The sequence below is a fragment of the Epinephelus lanceolatus genome, chromosome 13, assembly GCF_041903045.1.
Source record: "Epinephelus lanceolatus isolate andai-2023 chromosome 13, ASM4190304v1, whole genome shotgun sequence".
NCBI lineage: Eukaryota > Metazoa > Chordata > Actinopteri > Perciformes > Serranidae > Epinephelus > Epinephelus lanceolatus.
The window spans coordinates 19,700,079-19,723,706 of record NC_135746.1 but is presented as its reverse complement, the minus strand read 5'-3'; the positions used below and the strand labels follow the sequence as shown (position 1 = coordinate 19,723,706).

At 41.7% G+C, this 23,628-nt stretch overlaps 1 protein-coding gene across 20 annotated transcripts in view; it reads left to right on the top strand.

The window, feature by feature from the left end:
• Window positions 1-23,628, top strand: part of otofa (otoferlin a) — a 136,070-nt gene that overhangs the window by 103,809 nt on the left and 8,633 nt on the right. For 4 of the 20 annotated variants that reach the window (XM_078173841.1, XM_078173846.1, XM_078173844.1 and 1 more), the window contains exons 21-45: window positions 1,475-1,591; window positions 1,713-1,865; window positions 2,292-2,484; window positions 2,761-2,885; window positions 3,220-3,354; window positions 4,075-4,236; window positions 7,359-7,430; window positions 7,694-7,813; window positions 7,895-8,056; window positions 10,356-10,518; window positions 12,932-13,098; window positions 13,316-13,345; window positions 13,454-13,591; window positions 13,687-13,762; window positions 15,956-16,101; window positions 16,187-16,321; window positions 17,336-17,473; window positions 17,588-17,715; window positions 17,916-18,086; window positions 18,384-18,544; window positions 19,423-19,565; window positions 19,650-19,738; window positions 19,990-20,088; window positions 23,020-23,261; window positions 23,356-23,534. In XM_078173841.1, the coding sequence (XP_078029967.1) occupies window positions 1,475-1,591; window positions 1,713-1,865; window positions 2,292-2,484; window positions 2,761-2,885; window positions 3,220-3,354; window positions 4,075-4,236; window positions 7,359-7,430; window positions 7,694-7,813; window positions 7,895-8,056; window positions 10,356-10,518; window positions 12,932-13,098; window positions 13,316-13,345; window positions 13,454-13,591; window positions 13,687-13,762; window positions 15,956-16,101; window positions 16,187-16,321; window positions 17,336-17,473; window positions 17,588-17,715; window positions 17,916-18,086; window positions 18,384-18,544; window positions 19,423-19,565; window positions 19,650-19,738; window positions 19,990-20,088; window positions 23,020-23,261; window positions 23,356-23,534 (3,444 nt within the window). Of the gene's footprint in view, window positions 1-1,474; window positions 1,592-1,712; window positions 1,866-2,291; window positions 2,485-2,760; window positions 2,886-3,219; window positions 3,355-4,074; window positions 4,237-7,358; window positions 7,431-7,693; window positions 7,814-7,894; window positions 8,057-10,355; window positions 10,519-12,931; window positions 13,099-13,315; window positions 13,346-13,453; window positions 13,592-13,686; window positions 13,763-15,955; window positions 16,102-16,186; window positions 16,322-17,335; window positions 17,474-17,587; window positions 17,716-17,915; window positions 18,087-18,383; window positions 18,545-19,422; window positions 19,566-19,649; window positions 19,739-19,989; window positions 20,089-20,302; window positions 20,402-23,019; window positions 23,262-23,355; window positions 23,535-23,628 lie in introns of all 20 variants that reach the window. The other 16 variants (XM_078173852.1, XM_078173854.1, XM_033648599.2 and 13 more) reach the window with 11 other exon arrangements.

The window sequence follows — 23,628 nt, the reverse complement described above, 5'->3', positions numbered from 1 at the left end:
AAATTAATTTTTTGAATGTATTTTCTCTCCTTTGAATAATTCCTTTCCATACATTTACATACATTTGCAATACTGTCTCATTCTCAGAGCTGTTTCATATTCTGTTTCATGTTTATATTTGAATGCTCGTCTGATTTGCAAAGTGTTCTGTAGAAAAACATAAGCATTGTAAGCAAGGCCGTCATGGTGGCTGAAAAAGAGAAGGTCATAATATGAATAAGATCCAGTGTTTGAACAGATGTATGCCTGAGAGGTATACAGTATGTACTTAACATATACTGAGAGAGAAAAGAACTGGCTGTATTGTGTACTTGCCTGTGGCTGCACTACACCAGTGTTTGTGAGGTCATGGTAAAACTGCAATGGAAAGCACAAATATTTAAGTAGAACACAAACTTTTCACCAAAAAAAACTGGTGGGAAAAGTCGTGGATGTGTAGGGACATAAGACAGTAATTAGAAACTAGCAAGATGTTTTAGGGGTAAGTAGGGAGAGGATCATGCATTAGGCCATGTGTGTATCTGTGTCTCTGCAGCCAATCTTGCAAACTACAGGGCCAATCATTTTTATTGACCATTTTATATCGTCATTGACTGCTGATGCCTCACTATTCTTAACCGGCCAGTAGGGGCTGCGTGTTTGGCAGAAATTTGCTCAGCTAAAAACAGTAAGTCTGACTATCTGTTGGATGCCACATTTAGGCCTTCATTGTGGCTCAAAAACTGACATCTTTACAAAAGTTTGGTCTTATTTTGAATGGAAGCATCTGTACGTTAATTCCATACCTTTTATGTTATGATCCACTTAAGTTAAGCGTAGTACAAGTTGAATAAGTCACCATTTTCGTTACCCACATCCCGGCTGTGACTCCATGTGGGTCCGTCACAGCATCGTATCACACCAGGAGCCAGAGCATTTTGCCTGCACAATTTTGTAGACTTTCAGATTTTGTTGGTCATTTTCCTTTATATTTGTGTTTCCACCTAAGTAAGTAAGTGAACTATGTAGTAAATTGTTTCTTTTTTGTTGTCTGTTTTGTGTTTATTGTGTTTATTCCTACTTTGAGATAATACTATCCAAAGTCTCATTTATGAACGACATGGATCAAAGATTTGTAGCTTTGTTATAGTTGTTAAAAGTACTTTCATCCTTATAATTACATCATATCTTCTAAAACACATTGTGCCGCATCTGTTGGAATTGCAAGAATTGTCTAGAGTGGCTGTGTTCATCTCGGACAGCCAGAACGTGTCCGCCTGGGGAGATTTGTGCTCTACTGAATGCACTTTTCTACTCTCTGTATAGTCTTTAAACAAGAGTGTCTGGAAAATAAAACATCCCCCATGCAGCTGGTTAAACTGAGCATAAATCGACCCCTAACTTCAGTCTGTGCATGAGTATACAGTTTGTGTGTAAACTGCAGTGCCCTTCTTTTAGTATGCTTCATCATCACTCATCATCTCTCCTCCTGCAGGACAGCATGGGCCAGCAGTCCAAACAAATCCGAACTCAGGTGAAGAAAAACACAGTCAGAGACAAACTCAAGCTGGTGCAGAACTTCCTGCAGAAGCTCCGTTTCCTCGCTGACGAGGTACTGATTTAATTCTCTAAAAAAAAAACATTTGTATAACTTTCCCTAATTGGGGAAAAAGCCTGATTAAAGAAAAGTGCTGATCACCTGTCAATTGATCCATTGCTTTTATCTTACCTAGCCTCAGCACAGCATCCCAGATGTTTTCATCTGGATGATGACGAACAACAAGCGCATTGCTTACGCCCGTATTCCTTCCAAAGACATTCTGTACTCCATAGTGGACGAGGAAACGGGAAAAGACTGTGGCAAAGTCAAAGCTGTCTTCCTCAAGGTACAATCATCTATTCCTGCTCCTCTCACTCACACTGTCTGCTTATTAAACACACTTTGATGATTTTTAACCATCTTAAATCCAGTCTAAACTGAAATCATGTAAGGTAGAGTTATAGTTACACTGTGAGATGATCAGTCCTAGTGAGTAGTCAATATACAACACACAGTACTGACAAGTATTATGGTGAAAGGGATTGTAAATCTGTGATGGCTGCCTAGAAAGAAGGTTGAAGATCAATGAAGTGGCTGCTTAATATTTATGGGTTGGGCCACATTTAATGTATAATGACTGAGGTGCTGTAATGATGCCACAGAGAGGATACAATAAATACTTTCCAGTGTTTTTTCCAATAGTGTATTCACTTTTGTTGAATGTAACTCTTTGTAATTGTTTAGTCCATTGCTGTTGTAATTGTGTCCACAGCTGCCTGGTAAGAAGGGCTTTGGTCCTGCAGGCTGGACGGTTCAGGCGAAGCTGGAGTTGTATCTGTGGCTCGGCCTCAACAAGCAAAGGAAGGACTTTCTCAACGGTCTGCCAAACGGTTTCGAAGAGATCAAATCTGCTAAAATGGGCCCCGGTCTTCAATCTGTCCCCCCCGTTAGCCTCGTCTACAACAGTAAGCTCTTGGAGATAGAAGCTTGGATTAATTATTGTCTCAGTAGTTTTACTTTTCATTTACTGAAAGGTTCTTTATTTAGCACAGAGTTTCAACTCTAAAATCAATTGGAGGCAAAACACAAAAATTAACTCACTCAAGAGGGTGGCATTTGGCTTCTATTGATCCCTTTTACTTTGTTGTTCACTTTTCTAACTTCAATATAAGATTGCCAACGGAGGGCATTGATTGTCTGTTAATGATATATGCGTGTGTATGTGTGCGTGTCCCCAACAGTGAAGCAAGTGTTTCAGCTAAGAGCACACATGTACCAAGCCCGCAGTCTGTTTGCTGCCGACAGCAGCGGCCTTTCAGATCCCTTTGCTCGGGTTTTCTTCTCCACACACAGCCAGGTTACTGAGGTAGGACCATTAATGTGTGTATATCTTTATGAGTGTTGTAATAAAGACCACCTGAACCGAGGCCAACACAAGACCAAGACTTTCGGGGTTGAGACCAAGACTAGACTAGTCCTGTGCAAAAATGGCTTTAACCATCGTTATTCAACACTCCTGACTCATCTTTGTCTGAGAACAAAAGAAGACAGAGTGAAAGTGTGATCATTTACAAGGCGAGACCGAGACCTTCAGAGAGGTTTTGAGATCAGTCTTGAGTATTCCAACACTGCTGTACACTTTGTGTGTGTGTTTGTATCGATTATGTGTAAACTGAGTTAATAATGAGTGTGTGCCGCAGGTCCTGAGCGAGACTCTCTGCCCCACATGGGACCAGCTGCTGGTGTTTGACGATGTGGAGCTGTTTGGGGAGGCCAGTGAGCTGAGAGACGACCCTCCAATCATTGTCGTTGAAATCTTTGATCAGGACACTGTGGTATGATCTTACTCTGTGTGAATGAATGGCTGTGTCACTTAAGGACTGTCAGTGCTTGTTAAACAGCTTTAAAGCATTTAGTTTGCGCTAATAAATCTAAAAGTGCTTTGCTTCTCCCTCCTCCATGTCCTGACTGTCTGTCCACCCTTGTTTCACTCCACCCTGTCCTTCACATGATCTCTGGCCTTGCTCGTGCTGCGCTGGTTAAATAGAGTGTGAAAGCATTAATACTGCAGAGACTGTGTTGAATTAAAAGTTATAATAGCTGCTAGCTGATGTAGCATTAATAGTTCAGTTCAGCTAGCTGCTGATGAGCTCTGGAAAAATTGCATGCACCTCCTCTATTTCTCCTCTCTATTTGTAACAGCAGAAGCTGCAGGAGCATGAATGGTTTTTAGCAGCAGACATGGTGCAGTTTAGAAAATCTGCCTGTCAGTACTCAGATATGAAACAAAGAAAGCTTTAAAAAATGCTGATGAGTACACCTCGATGTCCTCTATCATACTGTATCTTTAGTCAGGGAGTTTGTGTTATGTAAGACTGAGTTTCTGCTGTTCACAAGCTCTCCTTAAACTCCATATTTTTGTAACCTTCCACCACTTTGACCAATACTGACACCAAGTGGCTGTCATCGTAACTGCACCTCCCACACCCATGTTTAACTCCCTTCCCTTGTCCCCTGACTGTCTCCACTGCCTGCTGTCACAATGTGGTGTTCAGGGCAAGGCAGAGTTCATAGGTCGGACGTTCGCGAAGCCCACCATCAAGATGTGTGACGAGCACTACGGCCCGCCGAGGTTCCCACCGCAGCTGGAGTACTACCAGATTTACAGAGGGAACTGCACCGCCGGGGAACTGCTGGCTGCCTTTGAGCTGCTGCAGGTAACATATGCAACAACACGCATCCGTAAACACACATGAATTAATAAATGCTTTCACACATGCATGCACACAAAGTACATACCAAAGCACGCTAAATGAATGAATGCCTTTAAAATATGCATGCACACACATTCCACAGGCATTCCTTCTGAAGAGGCTGCATGTACAGTTTTTATAGAAATGAGAACAAGAGAAATGAAAAAGGAAGATTCTGAATATTTTTATTGGTGATTTGTTTACGTCTGTTTCAGCAGTCTTCTCTGTCACTGCCTTTGTCAGTACTACCTTTGTTGGTGTGTTACTGCCACCAGCTGCAGAAAAGTGTAAAATCAATGGCAGAAGTGTGTATCAATAAGCTCGCAATACACACAAAATAGAGACTGGCTCAAGAAAACTCACTTATCTATTGCGCTACTGGTGTATAGTGACTAGCCCCATGCTTTAGCCACTACTGGCTGATAACTGGCTGACGTGTACTCAGAAACTACTCCCAATCTTACCAGTGCTGTATATCATCATACGTCCGGATAACTTACAAAAAGTTTCGACACAAACTACTTATAAAAACAGCCATATGAATCCTAATCCAAGCACAGTCGAAAACTGTTTGCCTCCTAACATCACCAACACCTTACTGGCATGAACTTAAATACCATGGCCCGCCTCAGCCAGTGACATAAGCCACCTAGTGGAGTTGCAGGGTAATACATTCATCACAAATCAAACACATGGCTCCAACATAGTAGTCTCGCTCACCTTTCTCAAGAAAAGAAAGGTCTGGCTGGGCCGACTCTCACTTTAAGATTGGAGGAAAAAACGCCCCGGCTGCTTGTATTTCTTTCAACCAATCACAATCGTTCTGGGCGTTGCCACAGCAACGGTGCGCTTGCAAAAATATTGCCGGGGGAAACCGGTTTTGGTGTAACACGCCCACAAAAATATTGCCTACAGGATGCAAACCATGGCGGAAAAATGGCTACACCCCCGCAAGATCAAACACCGCAAAAGTTAGTAAAGGACGTGTTGAAAACTGCAACCGGAGGTGGTAGGGCAGGACTTCAGCGGGTGGCTATGCAGCGAACTTCCGCCCACTCAGACTACCAACATAGTGGTTAGGGATCGACTGCTATGTTTGTTTGTTTTTTCGGGGCTGATGCCGGTACCGATTATTAGTAATCAATGAGACAGATAACAGATATTTAGAATCAATATACATTTGCTGTTAAAAAAAAAAAAAAAAAAAAAAAATACAATCTTAGTGTCGACACAAACTCCAACACAAAACTTTTTTAAATGCCTTTAAGCATCGTATGTTTAATGAAATGGTGCAAAAGAGAACTTTTCAACATTAGGTTAAAAAAAAAGAGCCATTGCTCCTCCACCATCCTCGCATGTATAGCAGCCTGCCTCCCTGGTGCTGGTGTATGCAGTACTCCCACAGACCTCATGCACTTTAAGACCTTTTCTTTTTGTGTCATCCAGAGAGTGAGAAAGAAAGGGAAATTACGGTCAATAATCGGCCAGGCTGATAATTGGTCGATCCTTACAGGTGGTCATAAACTCAGCAAGGTGCCTTTAATGATGTGGATCATGCACAAATGATCATGGAGAAAAAAAGCAAAAATTGTTTTTTTCTTTCTCTCTGCCAAGCATCCTGCACATGTCTCTCATGTCTTGCACAGTCTGTTTCCTTTTATCGCCTCACTTGGATCATCACATGCTGCTTTTACTTGTTTCTTATAACCACTATGCATTTCTTCTTGCTCTTTCCCCCTTTAAAGGGCCAGTGTGTAATATTTGGCATGGTTTATTATCAAATATGAATCTGAATCTGAATATTCTACCCATTAATATGTTTATATAAGTGTATAATCGCTATAAAATAAAATTCGTGTGGTTTTCGTAGCCTTATAATTATACTTTTACATATATATAGCAAGGGCCTTGCTTTAGAGAGGTCGCCATCTTGCGCCGCCATGTATGTACGGCAGACCGAGTGGACAGTCCAGCCAGCCAGAGAACGCGTTTCGCGTGTATAAATAAACCAACGAAGACAGCGGAAGGAAGTAAGAAGGAGGAGGAAACAGCAGAGAGTGTTAGTAGTTCATCGATAGAGAGTAGTGAAAAGTTTTTTTAGTTATAAAGTTTGCGAGTGGACCACACTTACCACGCAACAGGAGAGAATGAACCCGAACTGTCATCTGCGAGGAAAAGAAAACGCAACTTCACTCCTTGTGATGCACTCTCTGCGGCGCTTTTCCTCCTGGTGATATATCTCCCAACGATGGTAGCACCGAATCCCATTCTGTGCAGCCAAATGGGAGTGGAGGATTCAGCCTCTCTTCTCACCCGCTCAGCATCCAACACATGGAGTTCCTCATCTGTATGCTCCAGCTCAAACAATTATGGCTCTGGTCTGTGTCCGCTACAAGAAAGTCTTCAAAATCGCGTTCAAAGTCGTCCATTGCAGCTACTATAGTCCGGAGATATTGCTAGGCTAAATAAACAGCTGAGCTCTGTTTACAGGCTACGCTGTCAGTCAGTGTGCGGGCTGGAGATTGGTGCAGCAGAGAGGGGAGGGGGTACCTGCTAGGTACTGTAAACGAGTATGTGTGTATTAAGTGTGTGTGTTACGCTAGAAGAGTCAGAGTTTGGGACGGAGTCTTTTACCCCCTGGAGTGTTATCGGAGTTTTTGGAGTGCTCAAATAAACGGGCCTTTTTCCCGAACGCTACTCTGGTCTCCTGCTCGTGAGGGATCCATTACAATATCATAACATGGTTTAGATTTCTAAATAAACATTCACCTCATTGCTAGATAGACCTACTCCTGAAAAACTCGTGTCTGCGCAAGGCTTTTTGTCCCTACGAGGCCACTGTCATTTACCCGACGGGAGGGGTGAGCGAGTGAGCCCTGCAATCTAGAATTTGACCACTGATGTCACTGTTTTCAACCCATTTTACACACTGGCCCTTTAAGTATTCATATCTCCATTTACTTCCTTGTGTCCTCTGCCACCATGGCATTGTTTGTCCTTTCTTCTGTAAAATATCCATTTAAAATGACTCAACATCTGGGTGGTGCACTCTGTCTCCTTCCTGTGCCTCCTCCTGCTGCCCACAGATCCCTTTCAATGCGGAGGAGATTAGGCGAGCTCTGATTGCCGTCCATAACTTTGCTGTTCCTCAAATAAAGGTGCTCTTTTCTTGCATTCTCTCTTTTCATCCCACTTTGTCTTTTATTCTGTGTTTACTTTGTTGTCAGTGTTTGTACTGCAATAATCTCTGCCTTCTCTGCACTTCATCAAAGTTGTCACACTAAGCAAAGAAGGAATTTATACAAATATTATTACTGTAGGAAATAAATTTGGTATGGTGCTCATACTGTATCACAGCACAGAAGTCACAGAGGTATCCTGTTACTCTGATGTTTACTTCCTCTCTCTTCTCCTTTATTAGATTGGTCAAGGAGGGAGAGCCGATCTTCCTCCCATTGAAGGGCCGACAGACTCTGAGCGTGGCCCCATTCTTCCTGTGCCGCTGGGCATCAGACCCGTTCTGAGTCGCTACCGCATAGAGGTGAGATTTTTACCACCAGTTCTAATTTTAGACTCTAAAAATCCCCCTTCCTGTCATGCTGTTTTCTTTTTTCTGGTTCAGGTTTTGTTCTGGGGCTTAAGGGACCTGAAAAGGATTAACCTGGCTCAGGTGGATCGGCCCCGTGTGGACATAGAGTGTGCGGGCAGAGGTGTGCAGTCTGTCCTCATCCAGAACTACAAGAAAAACCCAAACTTCAGCACCTTGGTTAAATGGTTTGAGGTGGTGAGTAAAGCTCTCCATTTGATATTTAGACCATTATAAAGCTGGATCTTAGATATCATATCCAGTTCTTTTCAATAAATGTGGAACTTAAAGCCACAGTGTGTAGGAATTTCTCCCATCTAACGTTGAAATCATATATTGTATTCAAACAGATGGCGCACTCTAGCGCCTCACTGTTTCAAACACGTATTGCAACAACTGTAGCCGCTGTGTACCAAAAAGCTATGATAACACTGATGAAACCATGTCATCCGATACTACATGGAGTATTCATTCAGGCTCCTACACAGACACACGCGAGTTGACAAACCGCCTCCTCGCCATGCTGGCTGTGTTTACAACGTAGGACTGTTGGGGCAGGTGTAAATTGAAACAAACCAATCACGTCTTGTCCTTTGACAACTGACAAGTGGCTCAACCTCACACACCTCATCCCTCTCCTCGCATTACTGCGCCGCTAACAGCTGTTAGTGGCCAGCGGCACTACTGCCGCATAACAAAGTCCCACTCTTTGAGTATAATGCAGGATCATGTATTATGCAGCATCACGGGAGACGGAATCCTCGTCGCCAAGAAAGTGCAAAAGGGAATCAAAAAGGCAGCATGACCGGCGAATTAAAAAAACAAGGGTCAGCATTGGGGTTGCCTTTCCCAGGTTGAGAGAGCTGCTGAAGGAGAAAGGTAATACAATCACAGGCCAGCGCTAACAGCGGCTAACAGCTCTCCTCGCATCACTGTTAGCGACTGGCCGCTAACAGCGGCTAACAGCCAACAGCGTTGCTGGCCTGTGATTGCATTACCATTCTCCCTCAGCAGTTCTCTCTACCTGGGAAAGGCTACCCCGATGTGGGCCTTCGTTTTTTTAATTCGCCGGTCACGCTGCCTTTTCTATTCCCTTTTGCACTTTCTTGGCGACAAGGATTCCGTCTCCCATGATGCTGCATATGCATGATCCTGCATTATGCTCAAAGAGTGGGACTTTGTTTCAAATTTGCCAGGGTAGTAGCGAAGCGCCTTTTGCTCCTCTCCTTCGGCTCCTCAGTCACGCAGTGCTGGCCTGGCTCTCAACGAAAACGCCGAAGGCGGTGCTGTATGTCCCTTGCTGGCGGGTGTATTCTCAAGATGGCGAAACGTAATGGAACCCCACAGACGACTTACCCGCACAATGTACAAACAAATCCGAAATTCTCCTTTTACGAGAATAAGTCAGATTATTGGTGGAGGTAATAGTACACCAGTGATGACATATTTATGAATGCAGACATCAATTTTTGCCAATAAACAACTGAAAATGTTACACAATGTCCCTTTAAGTCCCCCTCCAGACACATTTAAAAGTGTGTAAAAATAAAAATACTCTGCTGTGATTAATATTTTGTATAAGATGGTTTTCCCACAAAAAAGTGAGAAAAAATCAGGGTCTGGTTTACATCTAAAAGCCGCACTCTACCATGTTTACTGTCAAAACTTTCACTATGCTAATGCTAACTTTGCTCTCTGTCCTGACAAGTCCGCTCTGCACTGGAAGTTTCAGGTTTCTTTGCAAGTGTTGTGCTGGGTTAGTCAGTTCCCCCGTTGATATGTGTTTCCTGTATTAGACAGCAACTGGATTTCGTACAGAATGCTGCAGGAATTACACAAGCACAAGTATCAGAATGTTAAGTGTAGTTAGCATCTTTTATTCATGTTGTTTTTTAGCTTGTAGGCTAACAGGCATTGGCTGACACAGCATTAGTGTTTGTGAAATATACAGTAATATCTGCTACAATTTTACAGTGTGTTCACATTGGTCTGGTTTACATCCAAAAAACTACACACTACAATAATGATAATAATTTAAAAATGATCATAAAATTAGAATAGACAAAATAAATAACATAGAGCATTATTCACAAAATGTTTGCTGTCAAAACTTACATACTCTGCTCAAGTCTTTGCTGGTGTTGTGTCAGAGGCTGTTCCCTTGACAATATTTGTTTCCTGTATTAGACAGCAATTGGGTTTCATATTAGTGATGTCTTTAATCTAGTTTGCCTGGCATACATTTGAATCTCAGGTTATAGGGAAATGCACAGACATCTTTCTCTTCAGTAGAACAATGTGAAAACTCCTTTCTAGTGACAAACTTTTCAAAGGTACAAGTCAGTATATTCAGGACCAGACATTGTCTTCGTCTTCACTTTACAGAAAAACTAACTACTAAACTAACTACTAACAAGTGTAACTTACTGAAAGAGAAATGTTCTTCTCTCACTGTGCCTTGCTGAGCCAACTCTGTAATCCTTAATTTTGTCCTCAGGACCTTCCAGAGAATGAGCTTCTCCACCCTCCTCTCAACATCCGGGTGGTGGACTGCCGGGCATTTGGCCGTTACATCCTGGTGGGGTCTCATGCTGTCACCAGCCTGAGACGTTTCATCTACAGCGCCCCAGACAAAACCTCCAACAACTGGGCCACTGCAGGTGCTTACACTCAAGTTAAGGATTATACTAATATTATTGTGATATGTTATTGTTAGTGAGGAGCCTGTTAACTGTGGGAGTTTGTGTGTGTACAGTTAGCTTTGGCGAGGGCTTTGAGCTGAAACCTGTCAGCAGTTTTATCAGTCCATTGTTGAAAATGAAATTCAGCAAAATGAGTAGGACAAAGACAATCTTTTACTTAAAACAAAAAAAACTTTAGTGCTGCCTTATTTCTGCCTTTGTTTTGGAGAAACACATATTCAGTAGTTAATGAGGGGCCTGTTAACTGAGGCATTTTGAGAAACCTAGTGTTTCTGGTGCCAGGTTTCAAAAACTTTAAAAAGTCAGCATTTTCAGAGTTTGCAATATGCAGCTTCACTTTTAGCTTGCCTCCTACTTGTATGTATTCTTAAGTTTTTGGGGTTTTTTTAGAGCACAAATTTCTTGTGTTTATTTGAACTCTATTTCATTATATTTTATTTTGTAAACTCAAGCATTGTACAATACTTGACCCTTGGAGGATGGTCTGTCTCTACAGTAAGCCAGTAACAAAGGAAGTCTTACATTTGATTGGCATGACATTTATTCATATTACACTCACACAGACTTTGTAATCTTCAAATATGAATGGCAATGAGTGGCAATTTTAAAACATGTCGAGGGCATTCTTTTATTCACTTTTTCACATCAGTTCTGGGTTTCCTTTACTTTTAAAAGACTTATAGGTCCTGAATTTTTTTGTTCTTTGGAAATAACTCATAGACTTTGTTTTAACCTTTTCAAAATGCCAGTTGGATGAGGCTCCTGGCAGGGTTGGACAATAACAGGGTACTGTGCATCAAGAAAGGTTAAAACAAACTTTAAGAATGTCTTTAAAATACTCGTGATTAAGCTCTCTGGTACTTAAAAGGATGCTTCACTCCCAAATCCAAAATATAGTATCTCACATTAAGTGAGTACACCCCTCCCATTTTTGCAAATATTTCATTATATCTTTTCATGGGACAACACTATAGAAATGACACTTTGATATAACTTAAAGTAGTCAGTGTACAGCTTGTATAGTAGTATAGATTTACCTTCCTCTGAAAATTACTCAAAACACAGCCATCAACATCTAAACAGCTGGCAACATAAGTGATAATGAGCCAAAACACACCTAGTAGATGACAGCTGCCTTGCTGAGGAAGCTGAAGGTGAAGGTCATGGACTGGCCAAGTATGTATCCAGCCCTAAACTCACCTGTGCACCTGTGGGCCATCCTCAAGCTGAAGGTGGGGTAGCGCAAGGTGTCTTCACATCCATCTGCTCCATGATGTCATCATGGAGGAGTGGGAGAAAATTCCTGAAGCAACCTGTGAGCTCTGGTGTATTCCATGCCCAAAAGGGTTAAGGCAGTGCTAGATAATAATGGTTGGCACACAAAATATTGACACTTGAGGCACAATTTGGACATGTTCACTGTGGGGTTTACTCACTTATGTTGCCAGCTGTTTACATGTTGATGGCTGTGTTTTGAGTAATTTTCAGAGGAAGGTAAATCTATACTACTATACAAGCTGTACACTGACTACTTTAAGTTATATCAAAGTGTCATTTCTATAGTATTGTCCCATGAAAAGATATAATGAAATATTTGCAAAAATGGGAGGGGTGTACTCACTTATGTGAGATAATGTCCATCTTTTTCTACTCACCTGGAGTGCTGTTGACCAGTCTAGATTGTTTTGGTGTGAGTTGCAGAGTGTTGAGGATGTCTGCCTGCTCGTGGATATAATGGAACTAGATGGCACTTGGCTTGTGGTGCTCAAAGTGCCAAAAAACACATCTGGAAAAACTCAACAGCATTTCGCACCATCACTTGCATGAGCCTCTTGTCCATGAGTAGATGCACACTTCATACTGCGTGGTGTTACAGTTGGCGATGTAGTTAGGTTGAAAGAAACTAGTTCCTACATGAAACTGCGCACAACAAGGTCTTTAGATTATCTTGAGTAACCAGGTCATGATTTCTGTAAAGAGACATTGCTGTTGAGTTTTTCAAATGTGTTTTTTGGCACTTTGAGCACCACAAGCTGAGTGCCAACTAGTTTTATTATATTGGAAAGAAGGCAGACATCTCTACGACGAATCTGTTCAACACTCTGCAACTCACACCAAAACAGTTTAGACTGGTCAACAGCACCACAGATAGAAGGAAAAATATGTAGTTTTGATGTGGGGTAAACTGTCCCTTTAAGAATAAATATTCATTCTTTATTAACTTTGCTGATTTCTCTGCTTGCTCTCTGCCCTGACCAACTGTTCCTGCCCGTATCCTCCCTTCCATCTGTTCTTTTTTCTCTCTCACATGTCCTTGGCTGTCCTGTCCTCTCCTGCCACCTGCTGTCTCTGCCCTCCGGCCTCACTCCAGCTAAGCTAATGAATGGCTATATGGTCCTTACTAATGGCGGCTCCCAGCCTCGCTCCTCACCCAGCCTTTCTTCCCGCACCCTCTCTCGCCCCGCAGGTGACATCATCGTCAACATGGATGCGGAGCCTCCCGTGCGAAAGATGGACACGGTTGTCAAGTTAGACGCTGTAAGCTTTTCTTTGAGTTCATGCACTGTAGAGCATTGCCTTCTAACTTCTATTGTACAATGTACAATGTACAATGTGAGTGTTAATGTATGTAAGTAGTAGCACTGCTTTATGTCCAGTCCTTATGACCTGCCTCTGTACATGTGCCGTTCCTACCTGCATCATCCATTGTGTGTATTAACCCTTGTGCTGTTTTATGTAACGCCCCCTGTCATAGACGTCTGACGCTGTTGTAAAAGTTGACATGGTAAGTAATTGTTCCTACAGATATTTGTGCTGAAGTTAACTGTTGCCTTGTTGTGAGTGAAAACTGAGCTGCTGAGCATCACTTTAATTGTCTGAACTGTTTCAACAGACCGAGGAGGAGTGTGACAAAGAGAAAAAGAAGAAGAAGAAGAAAAAGAAGGGAGGAGTAGAAGAAGAGGATGAGACAGATGAGAGAGTGCTGGACTGGTGGTCCAAATATTTTGCTTCAATAGAGACGCTGAAGGAGGTTAGTCTGTTCTATTCACATTGAAACATTTTTGTTTTTGCTTTCACACTTAAAGTTCTGTTAGATTGACAGTATTTTCTCGCCTGGTTTTCCAGACTCTCAGAGCCCAGGAGGCAGCTCAGGCAGAGGCAGAGGAAAGAGAGGACCTGGAAATAGCTGCAGAGGCAGCAGGTATTCCACCAAAACAGTTGGGCTGCCTGCCAGCGCACTCGAATGTCTGCTGCTTTGATTTCTTTTAAATGGAAATGTCACCAACATTCGATTTTAAGTTATGATTCTGCAAGTGTAGACATATTCCTGACTGTTTTCACTGTTCTGCCTGAGATGGCAGGCAGTAATTTGTTTTGAGCGATACTTCTGTCAAAGGAATATCATATGCTTGAGTCAGAAATCACTTCCTACTTGCACTGTGCACTGTATTTATTATGCATCATTTTATCTGAATGTGCGAGTGGGGAATTTATGCTCCATATAGTGTCCCTAAAAACTCCAACACTGGAAAAAAGTGGTGACAATGGCCTGTACACTACAGCTGTGTCCTAAATCCATACAGCATATTAATTCTATACAGTATGCACTACATCTTAATAGTCCCCTTAGAGGCACATTTAAAAGCACTCAAGGACACCTTAAAAGACACAGTTAAAACAAAAAAAACAAGCAGCAATGTATCCATAGATCATAAAGTCAAACAATCAGTATTATACAATAAAAGTTAATTAAATGACTAGACAAAAATTGTACTATAAATATGAGGTTGTGTAGTTATGAAGGAGTTCAGACAGGTAGGAAGGGGCTTGATTATGACGAGGAGGAACAGGAGTGATATGATATGTGGAGGGGGTTCTAGTAATGATACGGGCGGCTGAATTCTGGACCAACTTGAGTTTATGAAGACACTTGAGAGGGAGACCAAAGCATTGTTTCCATAGGCCACCATTGTAAGAGAGACATCTGTAAAGCTTTGACAGGACACCTTGAACTGCAAACATGCTCAATTATGAATCTTTCTATTATGATTTTTAGACCACCACTACACAGAGGCACTACTGCGCATATTCAGTGGGCTGCATACACTGAAAGTAACACCAGAAGCTAGAAGTTTTTCTGTTGTACGCATCAGGCAGGCAACTCTCATTAGACTGAATAGGCACCACTTTGAGGTCGGACATCTAGATATTAAAATACATCCAGGGTTGAGATGTTTCTTCATTTACTTTGTGCATTAACAGCACACTTAAAAATCAACCGTATGTGGTCTGCAAGCTGTCTGCTTTGAGTACACTTTAGTACTGTGTAGTATGGATTTTGGACACTGCATGCTTTCTGTTAACAATCCCACAATGTCATGCGCCCAATTTTATAGAATTTAAAAACTAAAGCTATCAGTGATAACTAAAAATTACAATGATTCATAAATGTCAGAAATCTCAATTTGCTGCTCATTATAAACCAAACTACAGGGTGTTTGTTATGAAAGAGTAAATGAGTGAATGATGGAGGGCTTCCAGACACAGCTTTTGTCAGACGTGACCTCCAGCATAAAGTGCGCAGAGGCATCATTATGTGCTTCCTGCTATTTGTCTCTGCTCCCACGGTTCATCCTTCATCAGTGCTTTGAACACGAGTTGAACATCATCATATTCATGACCATATCCCACATCAGCATGACGTCCCAGCTCTGCATTACACATGAAAGCTGGCTGATACAGACTCACTGAATTAATCTACCTCTACACCAACATGCTCACATACATAATGACATAAATCATTTACAATTAGACTGCAATCAATGCAGCATTAAACTTCTCTAAAAGGTGCTAGATGTAGTATAAAAATAATGTTGAACCCGAGCTATTCAGTTGGCGGCCCCAGACTGGGTCCGTCCCACGAGGTAGTTTGAACTGGCCCGGATTACTGGTCACTTGTATATGAGTACTCTCATACAGCTCATGCTGCATCCTCCAGTACCATAGGTAGCGGTATGCACTTTTTTAAACTATGGTTGCCATAAGCTATTAAATCAAAAGAAGATGAAGAAGCATTACCTGTTTCAATCACACCAACCACAGAAGAAGTAGCTGAATCACAGGAAGCAGTATCTTAAAGTGGAGTTAAGTTACTATTTTTTAAGACTAATTAATTTAACATTTTGTGATGTTTTTGTTTCTTGGAGTGCCTTTTCTAACATACACGGACATTTGACTACATTTACAACATGAGTTCAGGGAAACTTATTCCCCTGATAAACACACCTGTCAGCTTTCATGTTGCATGACACATGTACTGTGCAACCTTGCTACCCCTCTTCATGACTCCAACCCTACTTTGTCCACCTCCACTTCCACTCACCCCTCTGATCAGATATCAAACCTGATGACCTTCTTCTAAAAGGCTCCAAGACAAAGGAAAAGAGCAAAGAGAAGAAGGGCTACAAGGACAAAAAGAAGGGCCAAGCTGCAGACGGCTCTGAGAAACGACCGGTTAAAGCAAAAGTAGACGAGCTGATGGTCAGTACGTCATTCACACATTCATACCAGCACACAATAGTACACATCTAGATACAACGCTTAATGTGTTTGTTATGTTATGCAGGTGTACAACAAGGAGCTGGAGAGTGAGTACGGCAACTTTGAAGACTGGCTGCACACTTTCAACTTGTACAGAGGAAAGGCCGGGGATGATGACGAACACGCTCTGGATGATGACAGGATTGTTGGCAGATTCAAGGTGGGAAAACCCTGAGTAAAAATTAGTACTTCTCAGCCCAGTGGCAGCCTCCTCGGCTGAAATCTAAAGCCAACACGGAAGTGCCTTAAATGGCCACTTGAGGCTGGCTCCAAAAGCAAGTCAATCCCATAGACCATATAAATAATGGACGTAGCTACCATGACATTACCCATTGGATTGTGGACTGCTGTTTCTAAGCCTTGAGTTCTGCATTCCAGCCATCGCCATCTTGGTTTTTCTGGAGCCAGAAGTTAACATATTTGGACGAGATGGGACAAAATGGTAGTCCACAAACCAGTAAGTGACATCACTGTGGCTGCGTCCATCATTTTTATACAGTCTAAGGTCCCAGCCTACACTAATTGAAAGAACATAAGCCATGGCCGGAAGCCTTATGTTGTTGGGTTGTCCGTCTATCCGTACCTCCGTCTGTCTATAAGCTACATCCCATTCTGGTGAACCCCAAATCTCAAGAACACCATGACGGAATTTTTTTCAAATTTATTTGGACTCAGAGATGAAGCAATTAGATCTTAGTGGTCATAGGTCAAGGTCAGTGTGTCCTTGCATCTGTCTCATTCTCATGAACAGGATATCTCACAAAGGCCTTGAGGGAGTTTCTTTAAATTTGACAGAAACATCCACTTGGACCAATGATGAACTGATTAGAGGTTGGTGGTCAAAGGTCAAGGTCACTGTGGCCTTTTTTGTCTCATTCTTGTGAACAAGATATCTCAATAACACCATGAAGGAATTTCTTGAAATTTGGCACAAATTAAACAATGAACTGATTAGATTTTGAGTGGTCAAAGGTTACTGTGACCTTGCATCTGACTCATTCTCGTGAATGCGGTATCTCAAGAAATCCTTTTCACAGACGTAGATGACATAGATGTAAACTGTTTAAAAAAAAAAAAAAAAAAAAGACTGGTGCGCAAAGGCATACAAGCGCAAGGCAGTAATTCTAGTTTTCAACCTTTTTTTTTTTTTTTTTTTTTTTTTGCTGTGACCCAGGGGTCCTTATGTATGTACAAGCTACCCCTGTCTGAGGAGATCACAAGAGAGGCAGGATTTGATCCTAATATGGGCATGTTCCAGAGCATTCCACATAACGATCCAATCAACGTCCTCGTCCGTGTCTTTGTGGTCAGGGTGAGTGACCTCCTTATCATTTCACTCTATAAAAAACTCACTCAGCATAATAAACATATAGAGATAAATATTCTGTGTGATTGTTGTGGTTTATTCTGCTTTTCTCTTTCTTAGGCTACAGATCTTCATCCAGCTGATATCAATGGGAAGGCTGATCCATACGTTGTCATCAAGCTGGGCAAGTCAGAGGTCAAGGACAAAGAGAACTACATTTCCAAACAGCTCAATCCTGTATTTGGCAAGTAAGTTGAGAGAAAGCTACTCTTCATCTAGTTCCAGTTTGGTGTCACATGATTGTAGAGCAGCAAAAAAGTCTAGCTGCCAAAAAAATGTTGTGCAGCAATATTCTGAACGAGCCTGAATCTGTTACCCTCCTCACACTAGCTTTTATCTCGGAATTTTTCCACTTGACTTAATTTGTTTATCCTACATCTGTGCTCAGATCATTTGACATCGAAGCCACATTCCCCATGGAGTCCATGTTAACGGTGTCTGTGTACGACTGGGACCTGGTTGGCACTGACGACCTGATCGGAGAGACAAAGATTGACTTGGAGAATCGTTTCTACAGCAAATACAGAGCAACCTGTGGCATCTCATCCAACTATTCTGTGTGAGTATCCATGTGTTTTATCCTTTACGCGTTTTGGTTATTTGTTTAGTTACAGTGTCACCATATGAAACCCAACACCTGTCTTAATTTAGTTTACTTTGTAATTTGACAAGGATAAGAGGTTTATTAATTGTGGTAATAAAAAATGCTATCATTACTCTTAGGCTATATTGTGTAAGCATCTCAAAAGCCCCAACTGGATCCTATGTTCTACTGTATAGATTATAACTTCCTGAATAGCTCACATACCTAATGACTTCAGATGTTCAACTGCTCTTTGTCATCTATTGATGTTAGCCATGGATACAATGTTTGGCGGGACCCTATGAAGCCCAGTCAGATTCTGGCGAAGCTCTGTAAAGACGGCAAGATTGATGGACCTCATTATGGGCCAGGGGGCAAAGTCAAGGTGGCCAATCGAATCTTCCTGGGACCTACAGAGATCGAGGATGAAAATGGTATGGCTGTATTTCTCTCCTTAAACTGAGATTCTGTAAAAGTTAACATGGAATTAAACATCTTTTCTGGTCATCACTCAATGTCAGATTTTAGGAGCAGAAGGGGAAACATTTGGTTAGGTACTGAACTGGTGACACTAATCTTGGGTGTCCACCTTGACACTTTGCTAATTGTGTAGATCTTCTGTGCTGCTGGGGGAAGATGTTTGTGAAGCATCCATGTTTTTAAAGACATGGATGGACTGCACAATCTGACTGGTGCCCAGAGGCATACAACTACAAGGCAGTAATTCTAGTTTTCAGTGGGGTTCAATAAGATACCAATCTATAGTCATTGCCAGTATATGGCAATAGGCACGCTCCTAGGTTGGAGAAGCAGAAGGGAGGACTGACATGGAAGCCAAGTGATGTACTGCTGTGGATGGTGGTTAGCAGCAAAACATATTTCAGCCATCTAAAAAAAACATCAATATCAGCCTATGTGGACACTATACTGAGAATATTTTCACCTCTTTACCTGGCTGTCACAGCCCTTTCTTTTGGCATTACTTTTTCAAATCTGTAGAACTTCAGTATTCCTACTTATCAGTACAGCTGTGCGCCTCAAGGCAGCTGTTTGAGTCAGACTGTCAGGGCTTTATGGAAAAGACAACAAATACAAGGAAATGAAAAACTGAATGATTATGACAGTGATGATGAAAAGCTGTTCATATGGAGACAAAAGGATACCTTAATGAATCAGAGTATAGAGAAGAAGAACTGACCTGTAACATAATACAGAATGCAGCACAGTTGCACTTATGCGTAGGTTTGGTTTGGTCCGATTTCAGTGTTTCCCTTTACACCTTTATCTTCTTTGGTTTGTGTCGATATCTCAGGTCTGAAGAAACAGACAGAGGAGCATTTGGCTCTGACGGTGCTGAACCACTGGGAGGAGATCCCGAGGGTGGGCTGTAAGCTCGTCCCAGAACACGTGGAGACCAGACCCCTGCTGAACCCCGACAAACCCGGCATCGAACAGGTAGGAGAGAGCCACGCTTGTTTGGAGTCATAAAACAGATTGAATGTACAGTTCAGCTGTATATATTCCTCTGTACGTTCAAAGGGCCGTATTGAGATGTGGGTGGATATGTTTCCTATGGACATGCCTGCTCCTGGACCTGCGATTGACATATCACCAAGGAAACCAAAGAGGTAGGTTCAGGCTGGAGCAAACAAGACAAACATCACTATGAATATGATGCTTTCTGATTTTGAATAACTGTAAATCCATTGCAGATTTTATTGGAAAGATATTTGTTAATTGGAAAATTCTTGAGTTTTTCCAACAGAGTACATAGTTTTATCCCCTGGTTAAATTATGGTGAGTCTGATTGACTAGTTAGCTCTCCACTTACTGTCAAATATTAGTCCAACCATGTGTTCCTTCCTCCCCCCCTTACCAGATATGAGCTCAGGGTGATTATTTGGAATACAGACGAAGTAATACTGGAGGACGATGATTACTTCACTGGGGAAAAGTCCAGTGACATATTTGTCAGGGGGTAGGTACAGCGGGACGCGGCGACCAAGCCTCGTCCCGTGGATGTGAGCTGTGTGTGGATTTTTTTTTTTTTTTGCAGTTAACCATTATTTTTTTTGTTTTGTTTCCATTTTTATCTGTGTGCGTTTTTGTGTTGTTTGTCTTTGTGTTTGTGGTGTGTCTCCCTGTCTGTCGTCCTCTCTCTCTCCTCCGGTCAATGCTCTGCTGCTGTCTAGCTTTGAGCTTCGTGTTGTTATTTGGAACACTGATGACGTAATTCTAGAGGACGATGCTTTCATGACAGGAGAGAAGATGTCTGACATCTATGTCAGGGGGTAAACACACGATTCCATCGCATGGCTCGTTAAACTACCTCCCCTCCTTCCTCCTGAAGCCCCGGAGTCATTTTTTTCTCCCCTTTCCAACTCTCCATCCAGCACGTAACCTCGCTTGTATTAAATTCTCAAATGGCACGCTGAACACCAATGCCAAATGAAAAGTGAGATCAGTCAGGATCAAACCACATAAACAACCTGTTGAGTACAATCGTAATCATACTTAGTCGATATACACCAAAACAGTCCACGGGTATGCTGAGAATTAAAGTTCGTTTATGACCTTGGAAACTGCAGAAGCCAATAATCTAACATGGACATAAAGCCCTTCAGGTGCTCAGAGAAATATTTTTAAACATCTACATTGTCATGACTAACTGCTGTCTTCTTTTGTTTTTTTTTTTGGTCAAAGTTTTTTTACTTTGAACTACAATTTTTTTGGTCAAACTACTATTTTATTTTGTTCAACTACCATTTTCTTGTCTTTTTGTAAAGCTATTTCTTGTGTTTCTTGTTTTGTATTTTTTATGAAACTACTATTTATTTTATTTAATGAAACCACAGTTTGTTTGTTTGTTTTGTCAAACTATTTTTAATTTTCTTTTTTTGTCACTACTATTTTCATTTACTTTGTTAAACTACCAATTTGGTCTCTTTTTTTTTTTTTACCAGACTACTAGTTTTTGTGTGTTATTTTGTGAAACCACCATGTCTTTGGTCAAACTATTTCAATTTTGGTAAACTAAATTTTTTTCTTGTCTACATTGTATTTTTTTTTTTTTTTTTTTTACTACTTTTTTTTTTTTAAGTATTTTTCTTTTTTGTTAAAGTACACATTTTCATCAAAATACGATTTCCAAGTCGAGAGCAAACTTGTATCCTCATCTGTGATTATGATGAGGATGATGACAATGGTACGATGTATTACCTTTTGTGGTTTGGTCCTGTATTGTAGATTTTACTCAAAATTTTTCAAGACTTTCAAGATATTTGTAATTTAAATTTTAAGGTATTTGGAGCCTCTTGCATGTATCTGAGTAAATAAATAAGAATATGCATGTCAGTACGACAGAGCTCCAATGTTCTTGATAACATTGTTGTGTTGCAGACTAGTGACAATAATGGGCCCTTTTCATGGCAGGCATTTTGACTTGACGTCAGGTGCCGTTACATTGGCCTTCCGTCCAGTGAGACTGCCTCACATTGACCCCCAAAAAATAACTGGGAATGCATGTCTGAATTAATTTAGTGTATGAACTCAGCAGATACTCACAGGATGGACGTGTAATGTGACGATACACCTGTGATAGAAACAGCACTGATGTATCTAATAACATTAATAATGTCTCATTCCATTAAGTGTCCCAGTCAGCCATTGCAGTACAGCATGCGCAATAACACCTACATGCAATGCAGCCATTATTAATGATTTTAATTGTGCTTTTCTTGCTGCTACATGTAAAATGTCCACAATGAAAAAGGTCTTTTGACATTTAACTCCTGTTTAAAGTCAGTAATGTCAGCGTCATGCGGAGCCTCCTCACTCCTGCATCTCTTAACCAAACTCACTTTTCCCTCAGCTGACCTGGTGTCACTGGCGGATGTGTCACCTAAGGACTGCACTGTAACAAACAGGGTGCCATCCTCAAACAACCCTAAATACTTGGAGGATGATTGAAGTATTTTAGAAGTTGTTCAGTGCTGTGGAGTTCAGTGACTGACCCAGCTGTCCTTATTGACAGTAGTGAAACGAGGATGGGTTGTTTCAGATGGATCCAGTGTTGTGATACAGTGGTTATGATTCAGTTGTTGGGTCACATGAGATCAGGCATGTTTTAGTGGCATCATGTCCTCTGTAGCCAACAAACCCCAATGCCTCTCCATCTTAACCCCGGCCTTATTTATGCCAGAGCATCTCAGTAGTTTAATCATAGCACATTCCCTCACATTTTAGGCCGACAACCCTTTGTCAGCTTACTTTTTTATGTTTTCAGTGTTGCGTTTTGAGAAGAGACGGCAGCTTCCCTCCTGCTCCTCCTCCTCCTCACTAATAAAGCCAGTCTCACTCTACTGTTAATGAAAGAGCTCCAGCCGGCACAGACTGTCCTCATAGCCTTTGATCCTCAGCTCTCTGCATCCAGACACTACAGATGAAAGGGTTTTTGTTTTTTTTTGTTTGGGTTTTTTTTTTAAAGGAAAATTTCAGATAAATTTCACTGATGGCATTTTTGCAAGCTTTGTGTATGCATGGCTTTGAAAATAGTGTGAAGCTCCAACATCAAATCAGATTTTTATGAATCATTCAGCAACGTTTTTGACATTATCTCACACAGATTTATTAATCTGATTTGCTTTTGGGGAGCCACATTATGTGTTTTGAATTTTGACCTATTAGCATCATCTCTCTTGTTGGCAGACTGCTACATTTGACATGTCCTGTGCTCCTGTTCAAGTCAACCAAATTAATATTTAATAACTAACACACTATTGTAGTTTCCTACTTGATCGACCTTAGAAGTGCATGACTGACAAAATCAAACAAAAACTACTCGCTCACCCAGACCACGGTCCTGAAGGTGAACCTAACTCTGGTCTCTGTGGTTCTTCTCTGCTCACAGATGGCTCAAAGGGCAGCAGGAGGACAAGCAGGACACAGATGTGCACTATCACTCCCTGACCGGTGAGGGAAACTTTAACTGGCGCTTCGTCTTCCCCTTCGATTACCTCATGGCTGAGGAGAAGATCGTCATTTCTAAGAAAGAGTCCATGTTCTCCTGGGATGAGACTGAATATAAGATCCCTCCTCGCCTCACGATGCAGGTCTGGGATGCCGACCACTTCTCTGCTGATGACTTCCTGGGTGAGGAAACACTACAGAATTTACCATCTGATTAAATCATAAAAACAGCCAAAGCATCACCATCCTTACTGTCTTTAACAATCGCCACTCCCAGGTGCAATCGAGTTGGACCTAAACCGGTTCCCTCGTGGCGCCAAGACGGCCAAGCAGTGTTCCCTTGACATGATCCGAAATGAGCAGGAGCTGCCCACGATTTCCATCTTCAAACAGAAGAGGGTCAAGGGCTGGTGGCCGTTTGTAGCCCGTGATGAGAACGATGAGATGGAGCTAACTGTGAGTCAGTCATGAAATGCATAACAGCACGAGCAAAGTCACAACGGCAGGGTGGCACCACATCTCAACAGTCTTTTCAAAACTGCACTTAGAG